The sequence below is a fragment of the Natator depressus genome, chromosome 1 (genome assembly GCF_965152275.1).
Source record: "Natator depressus isolate rNatDep1 chromosome 1, rNatDep2.hap1, whole genome shotgun sequence".
Classification (NCBI taxonomy): domain Eukaryota; kingdom Metazoa; phylum Chordata; order Testudines; family Cheloniidae; genus Natator; species Natator depressus.
Genome location: NC_134234.1, coordinates 204,900,820 through 204,922,894, shown reverse-complemented (window position 1 = coordinate 204,922,894; position 22,075 = coordinate 204,900,820). Strand labels below are relative to the sequence as shown.

The 22,075-nt window shown below is 44.5% G+C and overlaps 1 protein-coding gene across 1 annotated transcript in view; it reads left to right on the top strand.

Moving 5' to 3' along the window:
* Window positions 1-22,075, top strand: part of SPAG17 (sperm associated antigen 17) — a 292,210-nt gene that overhangs the window by 29,657 nt on the left and 240,478 nt on the right. Inside the window, exons 2-3 of the mRNA XM_074975143.1 lie at window positions 9,031-9,171; window positions 9,634-9,693. Coding sequence (XP_074831244.1) covers window positions 9,031-9,171; window positions 9,634-9,693 — 201 coding nt within the window. The remainder of the gene's footprint in view (window positions 1-9,030; window positions 9,172-9,633; window positions 9,694-22,075) is intronic.

The following is a 22,075-nucleotide window of genomic DNA, read 5'->3' as shown; positions in this document are numbered from 1 at the left end:
TGGGAGCTGCAGGGAGGGGCCACTGAGGGTAAAAGTGGGGGGCATACTTGGGGGTGTGTGACCAAGGGTACCAGTGAGGGAGGGCAGCCCTTCCCCCATCCCCCGCGAGTTTCGTACAGGAGGTGTGCTCCCAGACAGAGCTCTTAACTGCACAGAATAAGGGCGCGTCTACACTGGCAAAGTTACAGCACCGGCAGTTACAGCGCTGCTCAGAGAGCGCAGAAGGAAAATCGCTGTTGTGTGTTCACTCTGACAGCTGCCTGCGCAATAGCTTGTTTACACTTGTGGCACTTGCAGCGCTATTTGAAGCGGAGCACTCTGGGCAGCTATCCCCCAGAGCACCTCTTTCTCTTTATCTTGTGGGAAGATAGAGGGGGCCGCGGGGCATCACGGGTCCAGTCGCAATGCCCCGTGATGCATTGCTTCGCATCCCAGCAATCCCTGTGCTTCCATCCACATTTGACGCCATCTTTCAACGGTTTGTGTACTGCATGCCCTGCCTCTTACAGGCTGCAGGAATGGATCCAAAACTGCTGACCAGTATGCTGCTTGCTCTGACCAACACGTCACGAGCGGCAGTGGAGTTATTCCTTAAACTGCAAAGGCAAGAGCAGTGTGACATTGATCTTGCCACGCATAGTAGCTACAACACGAGATTGCTTGTGGCATTCACGGAGGTGTTGACCACAGTGGAACGCGGCTTTTGGGCTCGGGAAACACGCACTGAGTGGTGGATCACATCGTGATGCACATCTGGGATGATGAGCAGTGGCTACAGAACTTTCGGATGAGGAAAGCCATATTCATGGGACTATGTGCTGAGCTCACCCCAGCCCTGCGGCGCAAGGACATGAGAATGAGAGCTGCCCTGTCATTGGAGAAGCATGTGGCAATGGCACTGTGGAAGCTGACTACTCCAGACTGCTACTGATCAGTCGCTATCCAGTTCAGAGTGGGAAAGTCGACCGTTGGGAGTCATGTTAATGGAAGTGTGCAGAGCTATTAATCGCATCCTGCTCTGAAAGACCTTGACTCTGGGCAACATGCGTGACAGTGTGGATGGCTTTGCATAAATGGGCTACCCTAACTGTGTAGGGACAATAGATGGCATGCACATTCCAATTCTGGCATCAGACCACATCGCCACTGACTACATTAATCGCAAGGGGTGTTTCTCAATGGTTCTCTCGGCGCTTGTGGATCACCATCGGCGTTTCACAGACATTAACGTAGGCTGGTCCAGAAAGGTGCATGACGCATGCATCTTTCGGAACACTGGCCTGTTCAAGAAGCTGTAAGCAGGGACTTTCTGCCCAGACCAGAAGATCACCGTAGGGGAAATCAAAATGCCCATTGTGATCCTGGGAGACCCCACCTACCCCTTAATGCCATGGCTTATGAAGCTATACATAGGGCAACTTGACAGCAGCAAGGAGCAGTTCAACAACAGGCTGAGCAAGTGCAGAATGACTGTTGAGTGTGCATTTGGCTGTTTAAAAGCCTGTTGGCTATGTCTGTATGGGAAGCTGGACATGGCTGATGACAATATTCCTGTGCTTATAGCCGTGTGCTGTACGCTCCATAATATTTGTGAAGAGAAGGGTGAAAGCTTCACTCAGGGCTGGACCGCAGAGGCTCAGTGCCTGGAGGCTGAGTTTGAACAGCCAGAGACCAGGGCTATTAGAGGGGCACAGCACGGGGCCATAAGGATCAGGGATGCCTTGAGGCAGCAATTTGAAGCTGAAAGCCACTAATATTTGTTACTATGCTCAGGATTGCAGTGCTTGTAATGCTAGGAGGTGACTGGTACACATGTTGCAATAAGGGGGTTTAACATAATTGCATGTGCTTTGCAGTGCTCTTTTTGCTTTCACTTAATAGAATAAAGATTGCTTTCAAACCAATACAATTCTTTTAATAAAAGACAACAACCAGAGGAGAGAGTCAAATGACAAAAATACATCAGCAGGGAGGGGGATGGGGGAAGGGAAGGTCTCCAGAAGAGGAGGGGTCCTGGGATGGCTACAGATTTGTGTATGTCCAGGGATCATACCCAACCTTCTCCTTTGGAGTACAATGCAGCGGGTGCTGTACTTCAGCAGGGCCAAACTGCAGAGGGATTGGTGCTGAGTGCAGGGGGTAGTGGGAGTCCACACTGCTGGACTGTGAGGAGGGAGTAGTGGAATGCTGCATGTAGAGAGTGGAGCCAGGAGGTTGATAACAGTGTGTTGGGGGTGAGGGGTGGGGGCGCATGTGAAAGTTTTGTGACAGCAGCTGCAGGGGAGGGCGGGCGTGGAGCTGCTCAGTTTGAGGAACTAGTATCACCTCGAGCGTGCTCCATAACATTTAAGAGCCGCTCCGTGGCTTCTTTCTGGTGTGCCGCTTTCTTCTTTCGGTCTCTGTTCTCGCTATCCCGCCACTCCTTCAATTCCTGTTTCTCAGTGGCGGAGTGCATCATAACCTCACAGAGAAAGTCCTCCTTAGTTCTTCTTGGCCACTTTTTAATTCTGCACAGCCATTCTGCTGCCGATAAGGGAGGCTGACCTCCCAATGTCATCTCTGTGAAGTTTAAATCATAGAATCATAGAATATTAGGGTTGGAAGAGACCTCAGGAGGTCATCTAGTCCAATCCCCTACTAAAAACAGGACCATCTCCCTAGGTAACCCATTCCAGTCCTTCATCATCCTCCTAGTGAAATCGTTTTTCCTAATATGTAACCTAGACCTCCCGCACTGCAACTTGAGACCATTGCTTCTTGTTCTGTCATCTGCAACCACTGAGAACAGCCTAGCTCCATCCTCTTTGGAACCCCCCTTCAGGTAGTTGAAGGCTGCTATCAAATCCCCCCTCACTCTTCTCTTCTGCAGACTAAATAACCCCAGTTCCCTCAGCCTCTCCTTGTAAGTCATGTGCCCCAGTCCCCTAATCATTTTCGTTGCCCTCCACTGGACTCTCTCCAATTTGTCCACATCCCTTCTGTAGTGGGGGGAACAAAACTGGCCACAATACTTCAGGTGTGGCCTCACCTGTGCTGAAGAGAGGAGAATAATCACTTCCGTCGATCTGCTGGCAATGCTCCTACTAATACAGCCCAATATGCCGTTGGCCTTCTTGGCAACAAGAGCACAGTGCTGACTCATATCCAGCTTCTCGTCCACTGTAATCCCCAGGTCCTTTTCTGCAGAACTGCTGCTTAGCCAGTCGGTCCCCAGCCTGTAGCGGTGCATGGGATTCTTCCTTCCTAAGTGAAGAACTCTGCACTTGTCCTTGTTGAACCTCATCAGATTTCTTTTGGCTCAATCCTCTAATTTGTCTAGGGCCCTCTGAACCCTATTCCTACCCTCCATCGTATCTACCTCTCCTCCCAGTTTAGTGTCATCTGCGAACTTGCTGAGGGTGCAATTAATCCCATCATCCAGATCATTAATAAAGATGTTGAACAAAACTGGCCCCAGGACCGACCCCAGGGGCACCACACTTGATACTGGTGCCAACTAGACATCAAGCCATTGATTACTACCCGTTAAGCCTGACAATCTAGCCAGCTTTCTATCCACCTTATAGTCCATTCCTCTTATAATCCATACTTTTTTACTTGCTGGCAAGAATACTGTGGGAGACCATATCAAAAGCTTTGCTAAGGTCAAGATATATCACAGCCACCGCTTTTCCCATATCTTCAGAGCCAGTTATGTCATCATAGAAGGCAATCAAGTTGGTCAGGCATGACTTGCCCTTGGTGAATCCATGTTGACTGTTCCTGATCACCTTCCTCTCCTCCAAGTGCTTCAAAATGGATTCCTTGAGGACCTGCCCCATGATTTTTCCAGGGACAGAGGTGAGGCTCACCGGTCTGTAGTTCCCCGGATTCTCCTTCTTCTCTTTTTTTTGAAGATGGGCACTATATAAAGAAGCTTACAAGAAGTGGAAGATTGGACAAATGACCAGGGATGAGTATAAAAATATTGCTCGGGCATGCAGGAGCGAAATCAGGAAGGCCAAATCACACCTGGAGTTGCAGCTAGCAAGAGATGTTAAGAGTAACAAGAAGGGTTTCTTCAGGTATGTTAGCAACAAGAAGAAAGTCAAGGAAAGTGTGGGCCCCTTACTGAATGTGGGAGGCAACCTAGTGACAGAGGATGTGGGAAAAACTCATGTACTCAATGCTTTTTTTGCCTCTGTCTTCACGAACAAGGTCAGTTCCCAGACTACTGCACTGGGCAGCACAGCATGGGGAGGAGGTGACCAGTCCTCTGTGGAGAAAGAAGTGGTTCGGGACTATTTAGAAAAGCTGGACGTGCACAAGTCCATGGGGCCAGATGCGTTGCATCCGAGAGGGCTAAAGGAGTTGGTGGATACGATTGCAGAACCACTGGCCATTATCTTTGAAAACTCATGGAGATCGGGGGAGGTCCCGGACGACTGGAAAAAGGCTAATGTAGTGCCCATCTTTAAAAAAGGGAAGAAGGAGGATCCTGGGAACTGCAGGCCAGTCAGCCTCAGTCAGGCAATTGGGAAGGATGTCATGGTTGACAGTATAAAAAGCAGCACAGAGGTCAGGAAGAAAGAAAGAAAGAGTGTCAGATGAGAGGAGAGCACTTAACTGCCAATGGGTGGCAGGTTCTGCTCCAGACTGGGTTGTACAGCAATGCCTGCTGGGCAGTTTTAAATTTTAACTGAAAATGATTTTGTTTTGTCATTTTTTGTTCTGAGTTTGAGAAAAGGAAGGCATGAAAAAGTGTCGTATGAGTATCAGATGTGATTATACCTCAACTTCTTAGGGTTTCAGCTGTATCCAGGTCAATTCCAGAACAAAGAACAGAAATTGCATCTACCGAGTCCATAAAGTTGATGATTATTTTCATGATTTGTATTATTCATCTGCGTTCAGCACTGTTCAGAATATGTAGTCCCTGAGCCGATGCATATAATATGTGTAACTCTGGATAAGATGGCTCAGATATTTAAGTATGACGTGTATAGTTATTGACCACATGTTATCACACCTTCACTGTGATGTTAATATCTATGAGTGGAGGCACTGATGGTAATAGTTTTACTTGATTAAGGATTCGAAGATTTGACCCTCCAATTTTTTTCAAGAGGAAGAGCTGCCCAGAGCTCCTGTGCCTGTTTATTTTCCTTTCCTGCCTGCAGTTACCATGATATACCTCAGAAGTCTCAATTTTTTTCTGAACTTTAAAATGTTGAATTTTCTTGGTGTTTAGTTTAAAATATTCTCCTGTGGAGACTGCAACTCAATCACTGTAGTGTTTAAGACCCTTCTGGAAAGTAGCTAGCCTTTAAACAGAAGCAGTGTTGCCAACTCTCATGATTTTGTTATGAGAGTCTGATAATTATTGTTTTCTTAAAGCCCCAGCTCCTGGAGTCAAGTGATATGTGATGATTTCAGCCTTCAGTCTTAAAGAAAAATGAAGTTTCCAGCCCTTGTGGCTGTGGAGAAAGCTTCAAAATGTGACCCCAGCACACCCTAAAGGCTCAAAAAGCAGAATGTAAATAAAAAGAACACCAAATATATTATTTTTACATAATCTCATTATTTTAAAGCCAATCTCATGATTTTTGGAGAGCCTGATTCATGATTTTTGAACATTTGGGGTTGGCAATACTATGAAAGTCACTTGAAATTGTCCGTTTCACTCCTGTTTAAAGTCAGTTTCTAGTCTATTATTTGTAGTGGGGTAACACACCTAGAGCCCCAGGAAGATGCGGTATAACTCAAAGGGCCTTGCCCTAGTAGGATGTTTCCAAAAGTTAAATGATCTACTCCAAGGTTGATGAACTGCAAAAAAGTGATAGAGAGTAATCTATATTTTTCTACATTTCTTTCAATTGTTGTATTCAAGAGTTAGTAACAAAGTAAGAACATACATTAAATGTTTAAACCTAACCGGTGTCCCTTTTGACACAAAATATCAGAACATGTTAGTATTAGAGCTGAGTGGGTCTAATATTTATTTAATTTTCTTTCTTTATATAGGAATTAGAAATTATTATCTAAAAGGAGCACTGTATCTAAGTTATTATCTGCAAAAAACCAAGAGTTTTCAATTGCCCAAGTAGCCTCTGGAATCACGGTTAATGTTGCCTGCCCCGCCTGCAGCAAAATCTGAAATGGCGCCCTGGGTATGACCTAGGCTGCTGTGTGTGTGGGGGCTGGGGGCGGGGTGAACCTTTAAATTGTGCCCCCTGCTCTCAGCAGGTACAGTCACCTCTAGCAGAAGCTCCTAGCCCCACCACCCCACCGCAGGGCAGAAGCCCCGAACTCCGCCCTCTCAGTCTGGTAAGTGTGGGGGACTCCACAAGCTTCACCCTAACTGTAAAAGAGCCACAGTTTGGCTCCCCTGGTATATACCCTACATGGCTCTCTACGCACCCAAGCAGTGCCTCTCATGTCTACACTGCTGTTTGTAGCAGTGTAATGTCCTGCTGCCTCCCTGCTGCCAGAGCTGTTCCTCACTATGATGAAAGGCTCTGTCAGCAGGGAAGGGCTCTGGGAGGGAGGAGGCAGCTGGGAAAAGGAAATGACTGCCAGAGCTTTCCCTGCTGCCTCCCCCCTGCCAGAGCCTTTCACTGTTGTGTGTAGCTACAGGTACCCTACTCACCGCTGCAGGTATAGAGAAGGTCTACGTTTTCTTTTTCATTCTTTCATCCCATTACTCGTAGTCATGCCATCGTGGACTACAATGAACCATTTCCCTCCCTCCATCCTAAATGCTTACACTGTGAAATATTTGTAGACTGTTACATATCTTTTTTTCTCATTCCCAGTGATCAATTAGCCAAGCTGTACGTGTTTAGTTATTTTCCTCCTAAAACAGTTTAAGGAGTTGGTAGGAACAAATGGAGAGGTGAAGAGTGAATAAAATTGGAAGGTCAAGGAGAGAGCCCTCCACTCACCCTACCTATCAAATGTAATTTCTTTATGCAAAGTTGACCCCTGCCTTTGCTCCGCCAACAATGCTGAGCTTGATTATGTCCTTTTTTCCCCACAAACACATTCATACATTCCTGTATACCAACCTTTGTGAATTGGAAGAATTCTCCATCAAATTTCATAAAGCCACCACTTTATTCTTTTTAAAATTCCTCCTTAAAACCTGCTGTTCTCATGATGCATACAAATGATGGCTGTCTGGCATTGGCTAGCCAATCAGCCTCCTGTTACTATGTTGACCACTGAAACACCTTACTTAGGCCTTGTTTACACTTACAGGGGGTTCGACTTGCGGTGATCAATGGATCGACTGCAGATCGCTCTTCCGTCGACTCCTGTACTCCACCTGAATGAGAAGCACAAGGGGAGTTGACAGGAGAGCGTCTCCAGTCAACATTGCGTCAGTCAACATTGCGTAGCGTGGACCCTGCGGTAAGTAGATCTAAGTACGTCAACTTCAGCTATGTTATTCACATAGCTGAAGTTGCGTAACTTAGATCGATCTCCCCCTGTAGTGTAGACAAGGCCTTATGCATCTTTATTGTAAGGTTTGCAATTGGAGCATGTGGACATATGATTAAAAAGGGTGGGATTTTCAAACTTCCACACAGCGTGAACCCCAGCCAAAATACTTCTAATTTCACTGCTTCTGGTTCTTATGCTGGAGCCCTGGAGATGGGCTGATGGGGAAGATGAGTTGGACCATGGAAGGGCCCTGGCAAGGGGCAGGGTTGCCACAAGGAAGAAGTTCAAGGAAAAGACGCTCAGAAGACAGGGAGAGTAACTGTCTCCCTTACTCGTTCTCCAGCGTAGTTTGATACTCTCATTATGGAGATATCACCAAAGAATGACCACACGGTATACTTTGTTTTTGTTTTGTATTTCTGCAGTGTTGAGTTTGGATTCTTTTTTTCATATCATTCTGCATACATTCTTCTAGGAAATATGTTAGCACATTTGCAACCTGGTAGTTCTGGTGCTCATTTGTTGGTATTTTAATAGAGCATAATTTGCCCTTGTCATGTATATTCTAAGAAATAGAATAATAATAGTAAATAATAGTAAATATTCCTTTTGTTCATAAATAATAGTAATATTCCTTTTTGTTCATAAAAGTTTTGTTCTGAAATATCGTAATGCTCTAAATTTCAGGAAGTTACATTTGGTATTTCGTAATTCTTCAGGCTAGGAACTTCGAACTCTTTTTCATTTATTTTTTTCAACAGCAAACAAAATTCAGCTTCTTTTTCAATTCTAAAGGCTAGTATGTGGACAAATTGAAGAGAGTCAAGCAGAGGGCAACGGAAATTATTAGGGGGCTCGGGCACATGACTTATGAGGAGAGGCTGAGGGAACTGGGGTTATTTAGTCTGCAGAAGAGAAGAGTGAGGGGGGATTTGATAGCAGCCTTCAACTACCTGAAGGGGGGTTCCAAAGAGGATGGAGCTAGGCTGTTCTCAGTGGTTGCAGATGACAGAACAAGAAGCAATGGTCTCAAGTTGCAGTGGGGGAGGTGTAGGTTGGATATTAGGAAACTATTTCACTAGGAGGGTGGTGAAGCACTGGAATGGGTTACCTAGGGAGGTGGTGGAATCTCCATCCTTAGAGGTTTTTAAGGCCCTGCTTGACAAAGCCCTGGCTGGGATGATTTAGTTGGTGTTGGTCCTGCTTTGAGCAGGGGATTGGACTAGATGACCTCCTGAGGTCTCTTCCAACCCTAATATTCTATGATTCTATGTCTGCAAGTGTCATCCTAAAATATTCCTCACATTGTGCTAATGGAGCATTCACCAATAAAGAAAATGTTACATTGTATTATGGAAGTGTTTTGTTTTATATAGCACAATGCTGCCACCTGATGGGAGAAAAGAAGTAGGACAACATGTGTTTATGCTTATTTAAATTTTATATCATGTGTTCTAAAGTGTGGCATACATGGCAATACTCAGTATACATTATGGATTTCATCAGCTGCCTTTGGTAAAGAAGTAATCTATGTAAGCTTGTTTCTTAAAACTCAAAAATAAGACTTTTTTAATGCATTTATTTTTTATTTTGGAAAATCAACAGGATAATTGGAAGCCTAGCATTGCTTTTGTTGTTGGGAACAAAATTGAGGATGAAGTCCACACACAAGCCTTGTCTCTTGCTGTGCAGGTGCCACAGCGGAAGCTCTTCAGCGAAGTATCGTGGGAAGGAATTTTGGGACAGGTATTTAAAATGGTTTATTATTAAAACCTCTTGAAGACTTGGTAGCCTTTTCCTCCTTAGCCACAAGTGCTGCTGTGTTAATTTAAAATTAATAGATTAGTTTAAATAAGAAAACAACCCTATTGGGTAAGCTAGTCCATTCTGTGTCAATGCTGTGTAGTCCAGGGCTTTGTCCAGACTAGTTTTAAATGTCCAAAGTGATGGAGCCTTTACCACATCCCTTAGAACAGTGCTTTTCAAGCTATCTGATGTGGGGGACCGGCAATTTTTTTTCCAATGTGCGAGTAGACCGGCAGCCAATGGCTCGCAGACCGGCACCGGTCCACGGACCACCACTTTGAGTAGCACTGCCTTAGAAGATTATGCCAGTCTAATATATCTTACTGTCAGGGAGTCTGAGGGTAATCAAGAAAAAACTGATGAAGATAATAAACACAGTACTGCACTTTGCTTTTCTTACAGATCATGGAAGCTGGAAATCAAAAGGGAAAAAAGGATAAAGACGTGCCTATGTATTATGAGGTAGGTTAAAGCACTTATTGCAGAGGCAAAGTTTTTATTGCTTTTTTAAATAATTGAGCTAAATACCTATAATTAGTTATGTTTTGTATATTTGAGTAAAAAATGACTCTTGTCCACTGGATACAGCTTTTAAAAACATTTCTGTTGCCAAGATGCCAAAATTGCTTCCTTTTTGTTGCACCTTAATCAGTCCATATGAACTATTTGTAGACAAAGCAAATGAGGAGCAAGGTGCCTTCTGGGACATGGATTTCTTTATGATGCTTGTAATATATTCTCTGGGTATATTTTAATGGTGTTTCCATGAATTCTAGAGATACAGAGCTGGGATCTGTTCTCCCAAATGTTTTCAAGTACATAAAAGGTTGTTACAAGGAGAAGGGAGAAAAATTGTTTTTCTTAACCTCTGAGGATAGGACAAGAAACAATGGACTTAAATTGCAGCAAGGGAGGCTTAGGTTGGACATTAGGAAAAACTTTCTAACTGAAAGGGTAGTTAAGCACTGGAATAAATTGCCTAGGGAGGTTGTGGAATCTCCATCATTGGAGATTTTTAAGAGCACATTAGACAAACACCTGTCAGGAATGGCCTAGATAATATTTAGTCCTGTCATGAGTGCAGGGGACTGGACTAGATGACTTCTCGAGGTCCCTTCCAGTCCTATGGTTCTGTGTTCACAGCAGTTGATGTGCTTAAGCCCTTCTGCATCAGTGAGAAAATAGAACTCTAGAATGCAGCATTGATGCTCTAGAGCAGGGGTCTCATGTGGCCCGCAGAGTTATTTCCTGCGGCCTGCCATAGGCGCCAACTCCACCAGCAGCCAAGCTCCCTTCCCACCAGCCAAGTGCACTGCATCCCTTCTCCTCCGCCTACCTCCTAGCGCTTCCCTCCACCAAACAGCTGTTTGGTGGCGCTTAGGACTTTCCAGGAGGGAGGGGGAAGGAGCAGGGACGCGGCACACTCGGGAGGAGGTGGAGAAGAGGTGGGGTTCGGGTGGGTATTTGGGGAAGGGGTTGGAATGGGGCGGGGAAGGGGTGGGAAGAGGCGGGGTAGGGGCAGGGGCTCATGGACTAGACAGGCAGTCTGAGGTATGAAGTTCAGCATGTATGATTCTTTGCTGTGAGTAGTTGGGAAGAATGTTTGTTAAAAGTGGCAACATATTTTGTTATGAATAGTTACTTTAAAAAGTTCCTGCCATTACACCTATGTTGATAGCCTGTTAGCATAGATCATCATCAGTGTTACTGACCACATAAGGAATAGTTACAGGTGTTTATATTTTATTAAAACCCCTCTTTGCATTACAGTTTTTTAAAAGTTAATACATTGACTTTTAATAGCATACTATATTACTCTTCATTTTTTTCATTTTTGACTATACTTTTGTATCGTTGTATGAAAAGGTTTCAGTGATGCGGCCCTCAGGCTAATGTACTTGTCCTCATGTGGCCCTTGTGGTGATTTGAGTTTGAGATTCCTGCTCTAGAGCCTACTGTTTGTGTAAACAGCTACTTGATGTAAAGTTCTAAGTTGGTTGACCCAGTGGGGTATATCTGAAGAGTTAGTGAGCTTGCTTAATACAAAGAGGACTTCCTTTTATTCTACCATGTAAACGTTTAATATACAGTTTGTGAGAGGCTATAAAATCCCGTGATTAATTAAAAGATTGCTTAAAATTTTCTCAGCCAGAGTTTTATGGCCCTGCAGACCTTGGACATAAAGATTTTTGGATTCCTCTAAAAAGAACTTGTTTACATTTTAACTCAGTGATGACTAATAAACTTTTTATATGTCTCAGGTTTTGGTGGATTTTATAACAGGTCTTTTTAGTTGCAGTGTATTTTTCAGTAATGCTACAGTATTATCTGAACAAGTCCCATTGGAATTATTTACAATTGACATGACTGTGAATTTTATGGACTTAACCCTCTCTGTTCTGGCCTAGCCTCCCGGGCAATCTTATTCTATATTATCTGGGATGTAAAACGCTTTCAGTCCTTCTGATAGAAGGATTTTAAAGTTTGGCCCTAAGCAGAACCTTTTCATGATACCTGTATTTAATTACTAGGAGCAGTTTACTTGTGGACTGGATACTTATGAATTTCAGCTGTCAATGCTGTGTCTCATTAGCTACTTACTTTATTGCTCTGTTTTTTTTTAAACAGAGAATATAAAATGCCTGTTCTGACCTTTTGCCTGGATCCTGTTTCCGGTCTGGCTGTAGCAAATTAAAAGATTGATCAAGCTGCCACAAGTACAAATTCTGCCTGCTATGGGCAGAATTTTGCTCCACAATATTCACTGAGGGTTCTACTACAGATTCTGCATTCAAAATTCTCATTGACAGTAATGATAAACAAATACAGAATGAGTACAGAGGGAAGTACATTATTCATTACGCTAAGATTTCTACACTTGTGTCTCAGCTTCCAGTGAGATTGCAGGTGAACTCCTAAAACTTTAATGATTTTTGAACACCTACAGTATAATGGAACCTGTGCCGGAGTTTAGTGCCTTATTGAGGCAAACTGCACAGATATTGATGCAGGCACTATAATTGCTACTGATAGTGCTGGCCTTGATACAAGCTGCTTCAGTAGAATGGAATTTCCCTTCTTCTACTTCAGTGCAGCAGTCTACAGTGCTTGCTTTAGCTCAGGAAGACTAAGCTTGTGGTCTGAATGATATCTTGTGGCAATGAGTTCCACAAGGTAATTGTGTGTTGTGTTTAAAAAATGTTTCCTTGGATCAGTTTTAAATTTTCTGCCTTTCAGTTTCATTAAATATTTTCTTGTGCTTGTATTATGTTAATTTTACAGATTGGAAGACAGAGGCACTGTAGCTTGATCTATCGATTATGTATAACAATTCCCAGTTATCACTTTGAGGGTTGACAGGTTCTTGTCCCAAGATCAGGCCCAGTATTATTAAAATTATTATATATTTGGGAACCCCGATGTACACAGTTGCAACACTCACACTATAGGAATATGTCTATATTTACAAATAATTTATTAATACATTTAGCACACTCACAAACACTCTAACTCAGTAAGGTAGATTGCAGAACAACCTGAAATGTTAGTCATTATTTTCCTCGTCACCGTAACCTTCCTCCTCTTTACCAGTGACCATCATTCTGGCACCTCCCAAGGGCTACATTTCTCTCTCTCCTCCTGCCCACAGGCTGGGATGCCACTTTTATAATATGTTAAGCTGACGCTACCATGTCTAATGCATATTCAGTAGGGGTATTTCTCTTCTTCCTTGTTTGTATTTCCTCCCCTTACTAATGTTGAGGTGTCCTTCTTCTATAGGTTAGTATATTCATGATTTCAACTCATTATCATATACCTCAATTCTTTGCCATGGCACTCTTGTGGTTGGATGTTCTTTCCAAAACTTTCCAAAAGCTGGTGTTAGCTCATGTTTCTATGGTTGGCTGATGTCATTATGGGCAAAATTCCACCTTTCACTCTACTTCCAGTTCCCCAAAACATAGGGGTTACCGCTGGGCCATTTATGTATGCCAAAGTCCATAGGCCTTAAGCCTCATGCTAACAGCTGAAGTCAATGCCTTACAGGATATAAGCCTGTAGATTCCCTGAATATAATAAAGACAGAATAATAAAGGCAAGGCAGTGACTATAGTAGAGGCAAGCTAGTCTTATGGGCTGCAGCACAAAGAGCTCAAGGGTTAAATCTACAAAGGTGCGTAGTTGCTACACCTAATTCCTAGGCTCCAGGCCACCTAGTGGAATCTTGAGTTAAGTGCCTAAGTTCCCAATACAATGCATGGGGAGAGTTAGGTGCTTAAGAAAGAGATCTTCAGAAGGCAGCAAGCTGAGCGAGGAGCCACCTAATTCAGCCAGCAGTGAAATGCATAGGAAAGGGGTGGGGTTTAGGCCCAGATCTACAAAGGTATTTGGATGCCTACTTCCTGATTTTTTGGGCCTTAGGCACTTGACTTACAGGCCAGAGGGAGATGCCTATCTCTGCTTGGAATTGTCAGCCGTGAACCCTCTCCTGGAGTGAGGTGCCTAAGCCAGGTCAGCCATCTTGGTAATCCATGCCCAAGCAGAAGGAGAGTAAAGAAAGAACTCTACCCAAAAGCCTGGTAGTTAAGGCACTCACCTGGGATGTGATGTGAGAGACTTGGGTTCAAGTCCCTGTTCTGGAGCATGGGTCTGCACATCTCAGGTTAGTGCCCTAACCACTGGGCTGTTCGGTGTTTTGGACACACTCAGGTAACTGGTATGTGAGGCAGCAGCCCGATTCTCTAGATCAGCGGTTCTCAAACTCTGTGCCAGGACCCCAAAGTGGGTTGCAACCCCATTTTAATGGGGTCTCCAGGGCTGGCGTTAGACTTGCTGGGGCCCGGGGCTGAAGCTGAAGCCCGAGCGCTTCAGCCCTGGGTGGCGGGGCTCAGGTTACGGACCCCCCTGCTCGGGATTGAAGCCCTTAGGCTTTTGCCTCCCAGTGGGGCTCAGGTGGGCTCAGGCTTCAGTGCCCCCTCCTGGAGATTTGACTTCAGTGAGGGCTGTGAGCACATTGTTAGTGTAGGGCAAGGTCAGGGCTTGGGTGGTTTGTGTATGCCCACTGTCAGAAATTTAGGAGTCTATAGGGTTAGGCAGCTGCTGAGTGGTAGTTTTGTGAATGTCAGTGGTGTTGAAATGGAGATTTAGGCACTTAAAGAGGTAGTAAGGTACTTATACACCTTTGTAGATCTAGTCCTGAGTAACATATTCAGGGTCACAAAATGAATCAATAGTAGAACTGGGATTATAAAGCAGGAGGCCTGACTTCTAGTCCTTTGCTCATTCCAGCAATAAATCAAATGTGCATTAGAACATGTCCCTCCTAAACATGACAGATAGAGAAATAATGACTTTTTCCTTTTATATGGGTTTAAAATTACAACAGACATGATAGAGACTAACCAATTTATTTGAGCATAAGCTTTCGTGAGCTACAGCTCACTTCATCGGATGCATAAAAGTGGAAAATGCAGTGAGGATATTTTTATACACACAGACCATGAAAAAATGGGTGTTTATCACGTCAAAAGGTTTTCTCTCCCCCCACCCCACTCTCCTACTGGTAATAGCTTATCTAAAGTGATCACTCTCCTTACAATGTGTATGATAATCAAGGTGGGCCATTTCCAGCATAAATCCAGGGTTTAACAAGAACTTCTGAGGAAAAGGGGTGGGGTAGGAAAAAACAAGGGGAAATAGGTTACCTTGCATAATGACTTAGCCACTCCCAGTCTCTACTCAAGCCTAAGTTAATTGTATCCAATTTGCAAATGAATTCCAATTCAGCAGTTTCTCGCTGGAGTCTGGTTTTGAAGTTTTTCTGTTGTAATATCGCAACTTCAATGTCTGTAATCGCGTGACCAGAGAGATTGAAGTGTTCTCCTACTGGTTTATGAATGTTATAATTCTTGACATCTGATTTGTGTCCATTTATTCTTTTACGTAGAGACTGTCCAGTTTGACCAATGTACATGGCAGAGGGGCATTGCTTGCACATGATGGCATATATCACATTGGTAGATGTGCAGGTGAACGAGCCTCTGATAGTATGGCTGATATTATTAGGCCTTATGATGGTGTCCCCTGAATAGATATGTGGACACAGTTGGCAACGGGCTTTGTTGCAAGGATAGGTTCCTGGTTAGTGGTTCTGTTGTGTGGTATGTAGTTGCTGGTGCGTATTTGCTTCAGGTTGGGGGGCTGTCTGTAGGCAAGGACTGGCCTGTATCCCAAGATTTGTGAGAGTGATGGGTCGTCCTTCAGGATAGGTTGTAGATCCTTGATAATGCGTTGGAGAGGTTTTAGTTGGGGGCTGAAGGTGACGCCTAGTGGCGTTCTGTTATTTTCTTTGTTAGGCCTGTCCTGTAGTAGGTGACTTCTGGGTACTCTTCTGGCTCTGTCAATCTGTTTCTTCACTTCAGCAGGTGGGTACTGTAGTTGTAAGAATGCTTGTTAGAGATCATGTAGGTGTTTGTCTCTGTCTGAGGGGTTGAGGCAAATGCGGTTGTATTGTAGAGCTTGGCTGTAGACAATGGACCGTGTGGTGTGGTCTGGGTGAAAGCTGGAGGCATGTAGGTAGGAATAGCGGTCAGTAGGTTTCCAGTATAGGGTGGTGTTTATGTGACCATCGCTTATTAGTACCGTAGTGTCCAGGAAGTGGATCCAATCTACATACCACACAGACTATGCTGACAGCTTGTGCCACACGCTGTCAAAGAAACTGCGGAACCACCTGATCAATATCCTCTACAGCAAACAGAGAAAGATTAAGAATGAGCTCTCAAAACTGGATACTCTCATAAAAAAACAACCTTCCGCACAAACTTCCTCGTGGCTGGACTTTACTAAAACTAGACAAGCCATTTACAACACACACTTTGCTTCTCTTCAAAAGAAAAAGGACACTAAACTTTCTAAACTACTACATGTCACAAGGGGCCACAGCAATGGTTCCCTCAACCCACCCAGCAATATTGTTAATCTATCCAACTATACTCTTAGCCCAGCAGAAGAAGCTGTCCTATCTCCGGGCCTCTCCTTCTGCCTCTCCACCCCCACGAACATGATACAGTTCTGTGGTGACCTAGAATCCTATTTTCAACGTCTCTGACTCAAGGAATATTTCCAACGCTCCTCTGAACAACATACTAATCCACAGAGACCTTCCTACCAACACTCCAAAAAGAAGGATTCTAGGTGGACTCCTCCTGAAGGCCGAGACAGTAGACTGGACTTCTACATAGAGTGCTTCCGCCGACGTGCACGGGCTGAAATTGTGGAAAAGCAGCATCACTTGCCCCACAACCTCAGCCATGCAGAACACAATGCCATCCACAGCCTCAGAAACAACCCTGACATCATAATCAAAAAGGCTGACAAAGGAGGTGCTGTTGTCATCATGAATAGGTCGGAATATGAACAAGAGGCTGCTCGGCAGCTCTCCAGCACCACTTTCTACAAGCCATTACCCTATGATCCTACTGAGAGTTACCAAAAGAAACTACAGAATTTGCTCAAGAAACTCCCTGAAAAAGCACAAGATCAAATCCGCACAGACACACCCCTGGAACCCCGACCTGGGATATTCTATCTACTACCCAAGATCCATAAACCTGGAAATCCTGGGCGCCCCATCATCTCAGGCATTGGCACCCTGACAGCAGGATTGTCTGGCTATGTAGACTCCCTCCTCAGGCCCTACGCTACCAGCACTCCCAGCTATCTTCGAGACACCACTGACTTCCTAAGGAAACTACAATCCATCGGTGATCTTCCTGAAAATACCATCCTGGCCATTATGGATGTAGAAGACCTCTACACCAACATTCCACACAAAGATGGACTACAAGCCGTCAGGAACACTATCCCCGATAATGTCATGGCAAACCTGGTGGCTGAACTTTGTGACTTTGTCCTCACGCATAACTATTTCACATTTGAAGACAATGTATACCTTCAAATCAGCAGCACTGCTATGGGTACCCGCATGGCCCCACAGCATGCCAACATTTTTATGGCTGACTTAGAACAACGCTTCCTCAGCTCTCGTTCCCTTATGCCCCTACTCTACTTGCACTACATTGATGACACCTTCATCATCTGGACCCATGGAAAAGAAGCCCTTGAGGAATTCCACCATGATTTCAACAATTTCCATCCCACCATCAACCTCAGCCTGGACCAGTCCACACAAGAGATCCACTTCCTGGACACTACGGTGCTAATAAGTGATGGTCACATAAGCATCACCCTATACTGGAAACCTACTGACCGCTATTCCTACCTACATGCCTCCAGCTTTCATCCAGACCACACCACAAGGTCCATTGTCTACAGCCAAGCTCTACAATACAACCGCATTTGCTCCAACCCCTCAGACAGAGACAAACACCTACAAGATCTCTATCAAGCATTCTTACAACTACAATACCCACCTGCTGAAGTGAAGAAACAGATTGACAGAGCCAGAAGAGTACCCAGAAGTCACCTACTACAGGACAGGCCTAACAAAGAAAATAACAGAACGCCACTAGGCGTCACCTTCAGCCCCCAACTAAAACCTCTCCAATGCATTATCAAGGATCTACAACCTATCCTGAAGGACGACCCATCACTCTCACAAATCTTGGGATACAGGCCAGTCCTTGCCTACAGACAGCCCCCCAACCTGAAGCAAATACTCACCAGCAACTACATACCACACAACAGAACCACTAACCCAGGAACCTATCCTTGCAACAAAGCCCGTTGCCAACTGTGCCCACATATCTATTCAGGGGACACCATCATAGGGCCTAATAACATCAGCCACACTATCAGAGGCTCGTTCACCTGCACATCTACCAATGTGATATATGCCATCATGTGCAAGCAATGCCCCTCTGCCATGTACATTGGTCAAACTGGACAGTCTCTACATAAAAGAATAAATGGACACAAATCAGATGTCAAGAATTATAACATTCATAAACCAGTAGGAGAACACTTCAATCTCTCTGGTCACGCGATTACAGACATGAAAGTTGCGATATTACAACAGAAAAACTTCAAAACCAGACTCCAGCGAGAAACTGCTGAATTGGAATTCATTTGCAAATTGGATACAATTAACTTAGGCTTGAGTAGAGACTGGGAGTGGCTAAGTCATTATGCAAGGTAACCTATTTCCCCTTGTTTTTTCCTACCCCACCCCCGTTCCTCAGACATTCTTGTTAAACCCTGGATTTATGCTGGAAATGGCCCACCTTGATTATCATACACATTGTAAGGAGAGTGATCACTTTAGATAAGCTATTACCAGTAGGAGAGTGGGGTGGGGGGAGAGAAAACCTGGATTTGTGCTGGAAATGGCCCACCTTGGTTATCATACACATTGTATGGAGAGTGATCACTTTAGATAAGCTATTACCAGCAGGAGAGTGGGGTGGGGGGAGAGAAAACCTTTTGAAGTGATAAACACCCATTTTTTCATGATCTGTGTGTATAAAAATATCCTCACTGCATTTTCCACTTTTATGCATCCGATGAAGTGAGCTGTAGCTCACGAAAGCTTATGCTCAAATAAATTGGTTAGTCTCTAAGGTGCCACAAGTACTCCTTTTCTTTTTGCGAATACAGACTAACATGGCTGCTACTCTGAAACAGACATGATAGCAAGTCAGATTAATCTGTCCTCTAATGTTTCCCACCAAACAGTGTATATCTATTTTATTGTAATATTTTGGCAGCTTTCTGTTATAGGCATAGCTGGTAATGCCACATGTAATTAAAGTTATTCAACACTTCCCATTATAAGACACTTATAGCTTTGTCAAACCCATGATACCTGTCTGCCTCAGGCTTAATTTTTTATTTTTTTTTTGAAAGCTCCAGCAAAAATGGTTCCGCTGGTTCCAAGAATGAGATAGGGAAAACATATATGTTATGATCATATTAAAAATTCTGGTGACCTTGTCTCTGAGAAGACAGCATGCTTTGGGGTGGGGACTTGAAATTTGGAAGGGGAGTGGCCTTTGTCTTTTGCCATCTTTGTGAAAATCTGCCTAAATCAGGCCACTTTGAAAAAATCTCCATTTGCACATGCTCAGTAGCGACTTGTTAGAGCTTTGCAGCTAAATTATACAAGATTGCATCTGCACTGAGCATACTCCAGCCCAGGGCTGTGACAGCTGAGAATGAATTTCCCTGCAATTGCTGCTTCTGGCTGTGGTGGACCAGAGTGAGGCCAGGAACCCAAACTGGGAGCAGGGAGACTCTCTCTTTTGTTGGCAGTGTGTTTGCTGCTAGTACCTAAGCAGTATGGAGAAGGAAACCCTGACACAAATGCAGAAGGGAGAAAAGCCAGACCTGGGGGAGATAGCATGACAAGTAGACTGAGACAAGTAACCTGGAGAAGGGGCTGAAGACTGGAACAGGAGATGGGGAAATTAGATTTGGCTGGGGTGGGGAGACTGGGAGTGGGAGAGAGTGAAGGAAACAGGTTAGTGGGGAGGGAATTAGGACTGGCTGGGTAAGGAGATGGGGACAGAAACAAGGAGCCAGGAAGGGGAGAGACAGATATGAGGAGTGGAGGGGGCGGTGGTAGAGGGGACAGGGTGATGGCAATTGAGATTAGATGAGTAGCCCAGAGCCTCTGCCTCATTCACTACACACTTTCCAATTTCTCCAACAAATGAGGCAGGGGTCCTACAGACAACAGCATCATTAACTATTTAGCCCTGATTAATTCCCAGAACAGGTCCATCCTATGTACTGAATTAGGTAGGGGTCCTGTGGAAAAATGGGCATTTCCCAATATTTGAGTGCCAGAATGCAAACTTAATGTTCTTTTAATGTTGTTTTGTGTGTGCAATAAAATAACCCTGCCTAGCTCATTGTGTAGTTATTTAAACCCATGCAGACTGGTTGTAAAATACTACCAAATCAGTAGCCATATCCTGGCCTATGGTGGAACTTTATGCTGCCAGAGCAGTATATAGGGACCATAAATCTGTTCTAAATGAGCAGCTGAAGGTTCTCCAGTCATAGGGGAATCATTGGCTGGCATTAAGTCAGTGCAGCCAGCAATATGCTCCTTCCACCCCTCCTTCCACCCCCAGCATAGGTTGCATTTTGGGGATGGGAAGGGGCTGGAGGAGACAGGAATGAAGTGTATTGTACTCCCACAATCCTTGCTGGTATAATGTCCCCCTGAGCACCATTATAAACTAGTACAAATTGGAGCAGACCTTAGTTTTTTTATTTATTAATCTGTGTATTATGGTAGTGTCCAGGGATCAATAAGAATGGTGTCCCGTTGTGCTCAGCACTGTACTCACACACACACACAGTAGCACATAGCCCCTGCCCTGAAGAGCTTACAATCTAAATAGACAAGGCAGGTACAGGATGAGGAGAGGGGTATAACTAGGGTGACCAGATGTCCTGTTTTTAAAGGGACTGTCCCATTTTTGGGGACTTTTTCTTATATAGGCACCTATTACCCCCCACCCTCTGTCCCGTTTTTTCACAGTTGCTATCTGGTCACCCTAGGTATAACGTACCAGCAGAGTGAACTACATTATGACAGCAAACAACATGTTAGTTCCTCAGGGTGGGATTTTAGGAGTGGGAAGGGTTAGTTAGGAGGCGATCAGCTAAATGGAAAGGAGCGTGAAGGGAGAGGGAACATTGAAGGGAAGGAACCTGTGGGGACAGGACAAGGGAGGAGAGGGTAAGAGGGGCAGGTATGGAGTGAAGCTGAGATGAGAGACTGTGAGAGAGGGAGGGAGCAAACAGCCCATCCGCATGGGGTAGAGAAAGTCCACTCAGAACTGTAGAAAGTTTTCTGGATGTCCAAATGTTCCTGCTTTGGTCTGCTTCTGCAGCTTCTCCTATTAGCTGGAGTATCTGGCTAGGTCCTCTCTTCAGTTTTTCCCCAAGGCCACTTGGCTGTGGGAGAGGAAAGACACACCTTAGTCCTAGTTTCTTCAAAGTGGAACTGATCAATTCTGGGTCGGTGGGGTCCAGCCAACCTCAAGGAGACAGAGTTGGGATGAAGTAATGGTTTATTCTCTGCCTCCTCAGCTGCACTGTGATCTGCTTCAATGCAGCTGAGGACCAAGTCAATCCCGCTTTTCTTCTTTTTTCATTTTTCCTGTCTCCTTCTTTGTCACTTTTCCACTTCACTGTCTAGTTGTCTCTTTTCCTCAGTGTCTGTTTTCCCTCCAATTAACTTTTCTCCTTTCTTCTTCTTTTTGAAATGTTGCTGTTTTTCCTTTTGTCTCCCTTTCTTCCTCTTTTCACTCATCCATTCTTTCTCAATGTCTTCTTAGGATCATTTTATCCTCTTTCCTTAACCTTCCTGTCTTTTGAATTGTGTATCTGGTCTGTCTCCCAACCTTCATTGTGGGCCTTGGCAGAAAGAGGATACCTCCGCATCATTCACCATGAGGGACTGAGGGAATGCATTTGAGCTTCAACAGTACAGGTTAGGGACTAAGTTGCCACTTCCTTGCCTTCTACTACATTTGATGGTCAATTGCAAGGGACTTCTAGACTTGTGAAACACCTGGTGGTCTCAGGAGGAATCATCAAGCAGCCGTGGAGTGTATCTGCCCTCCAGGCCCCAAAGCTCTACACAGGGCAGGGAGGGTGTCAACTTCCTTATTGATGCTACTCTGCACCCCAATTGTATTGGACCCAGGACAAAGTTCATGGCTCCGTTTCCTGATGATAGATAGTCCTGGCTACACAGCCTGCTTCCTTTGCTGCAGCATAGATCCCTCTTCCTGAGGGGAACGTTTCTTGATAACAACTTTGCAAACTGAACTTCTGAAATCTGTCTCCCTCCCTCCTGTGGGGT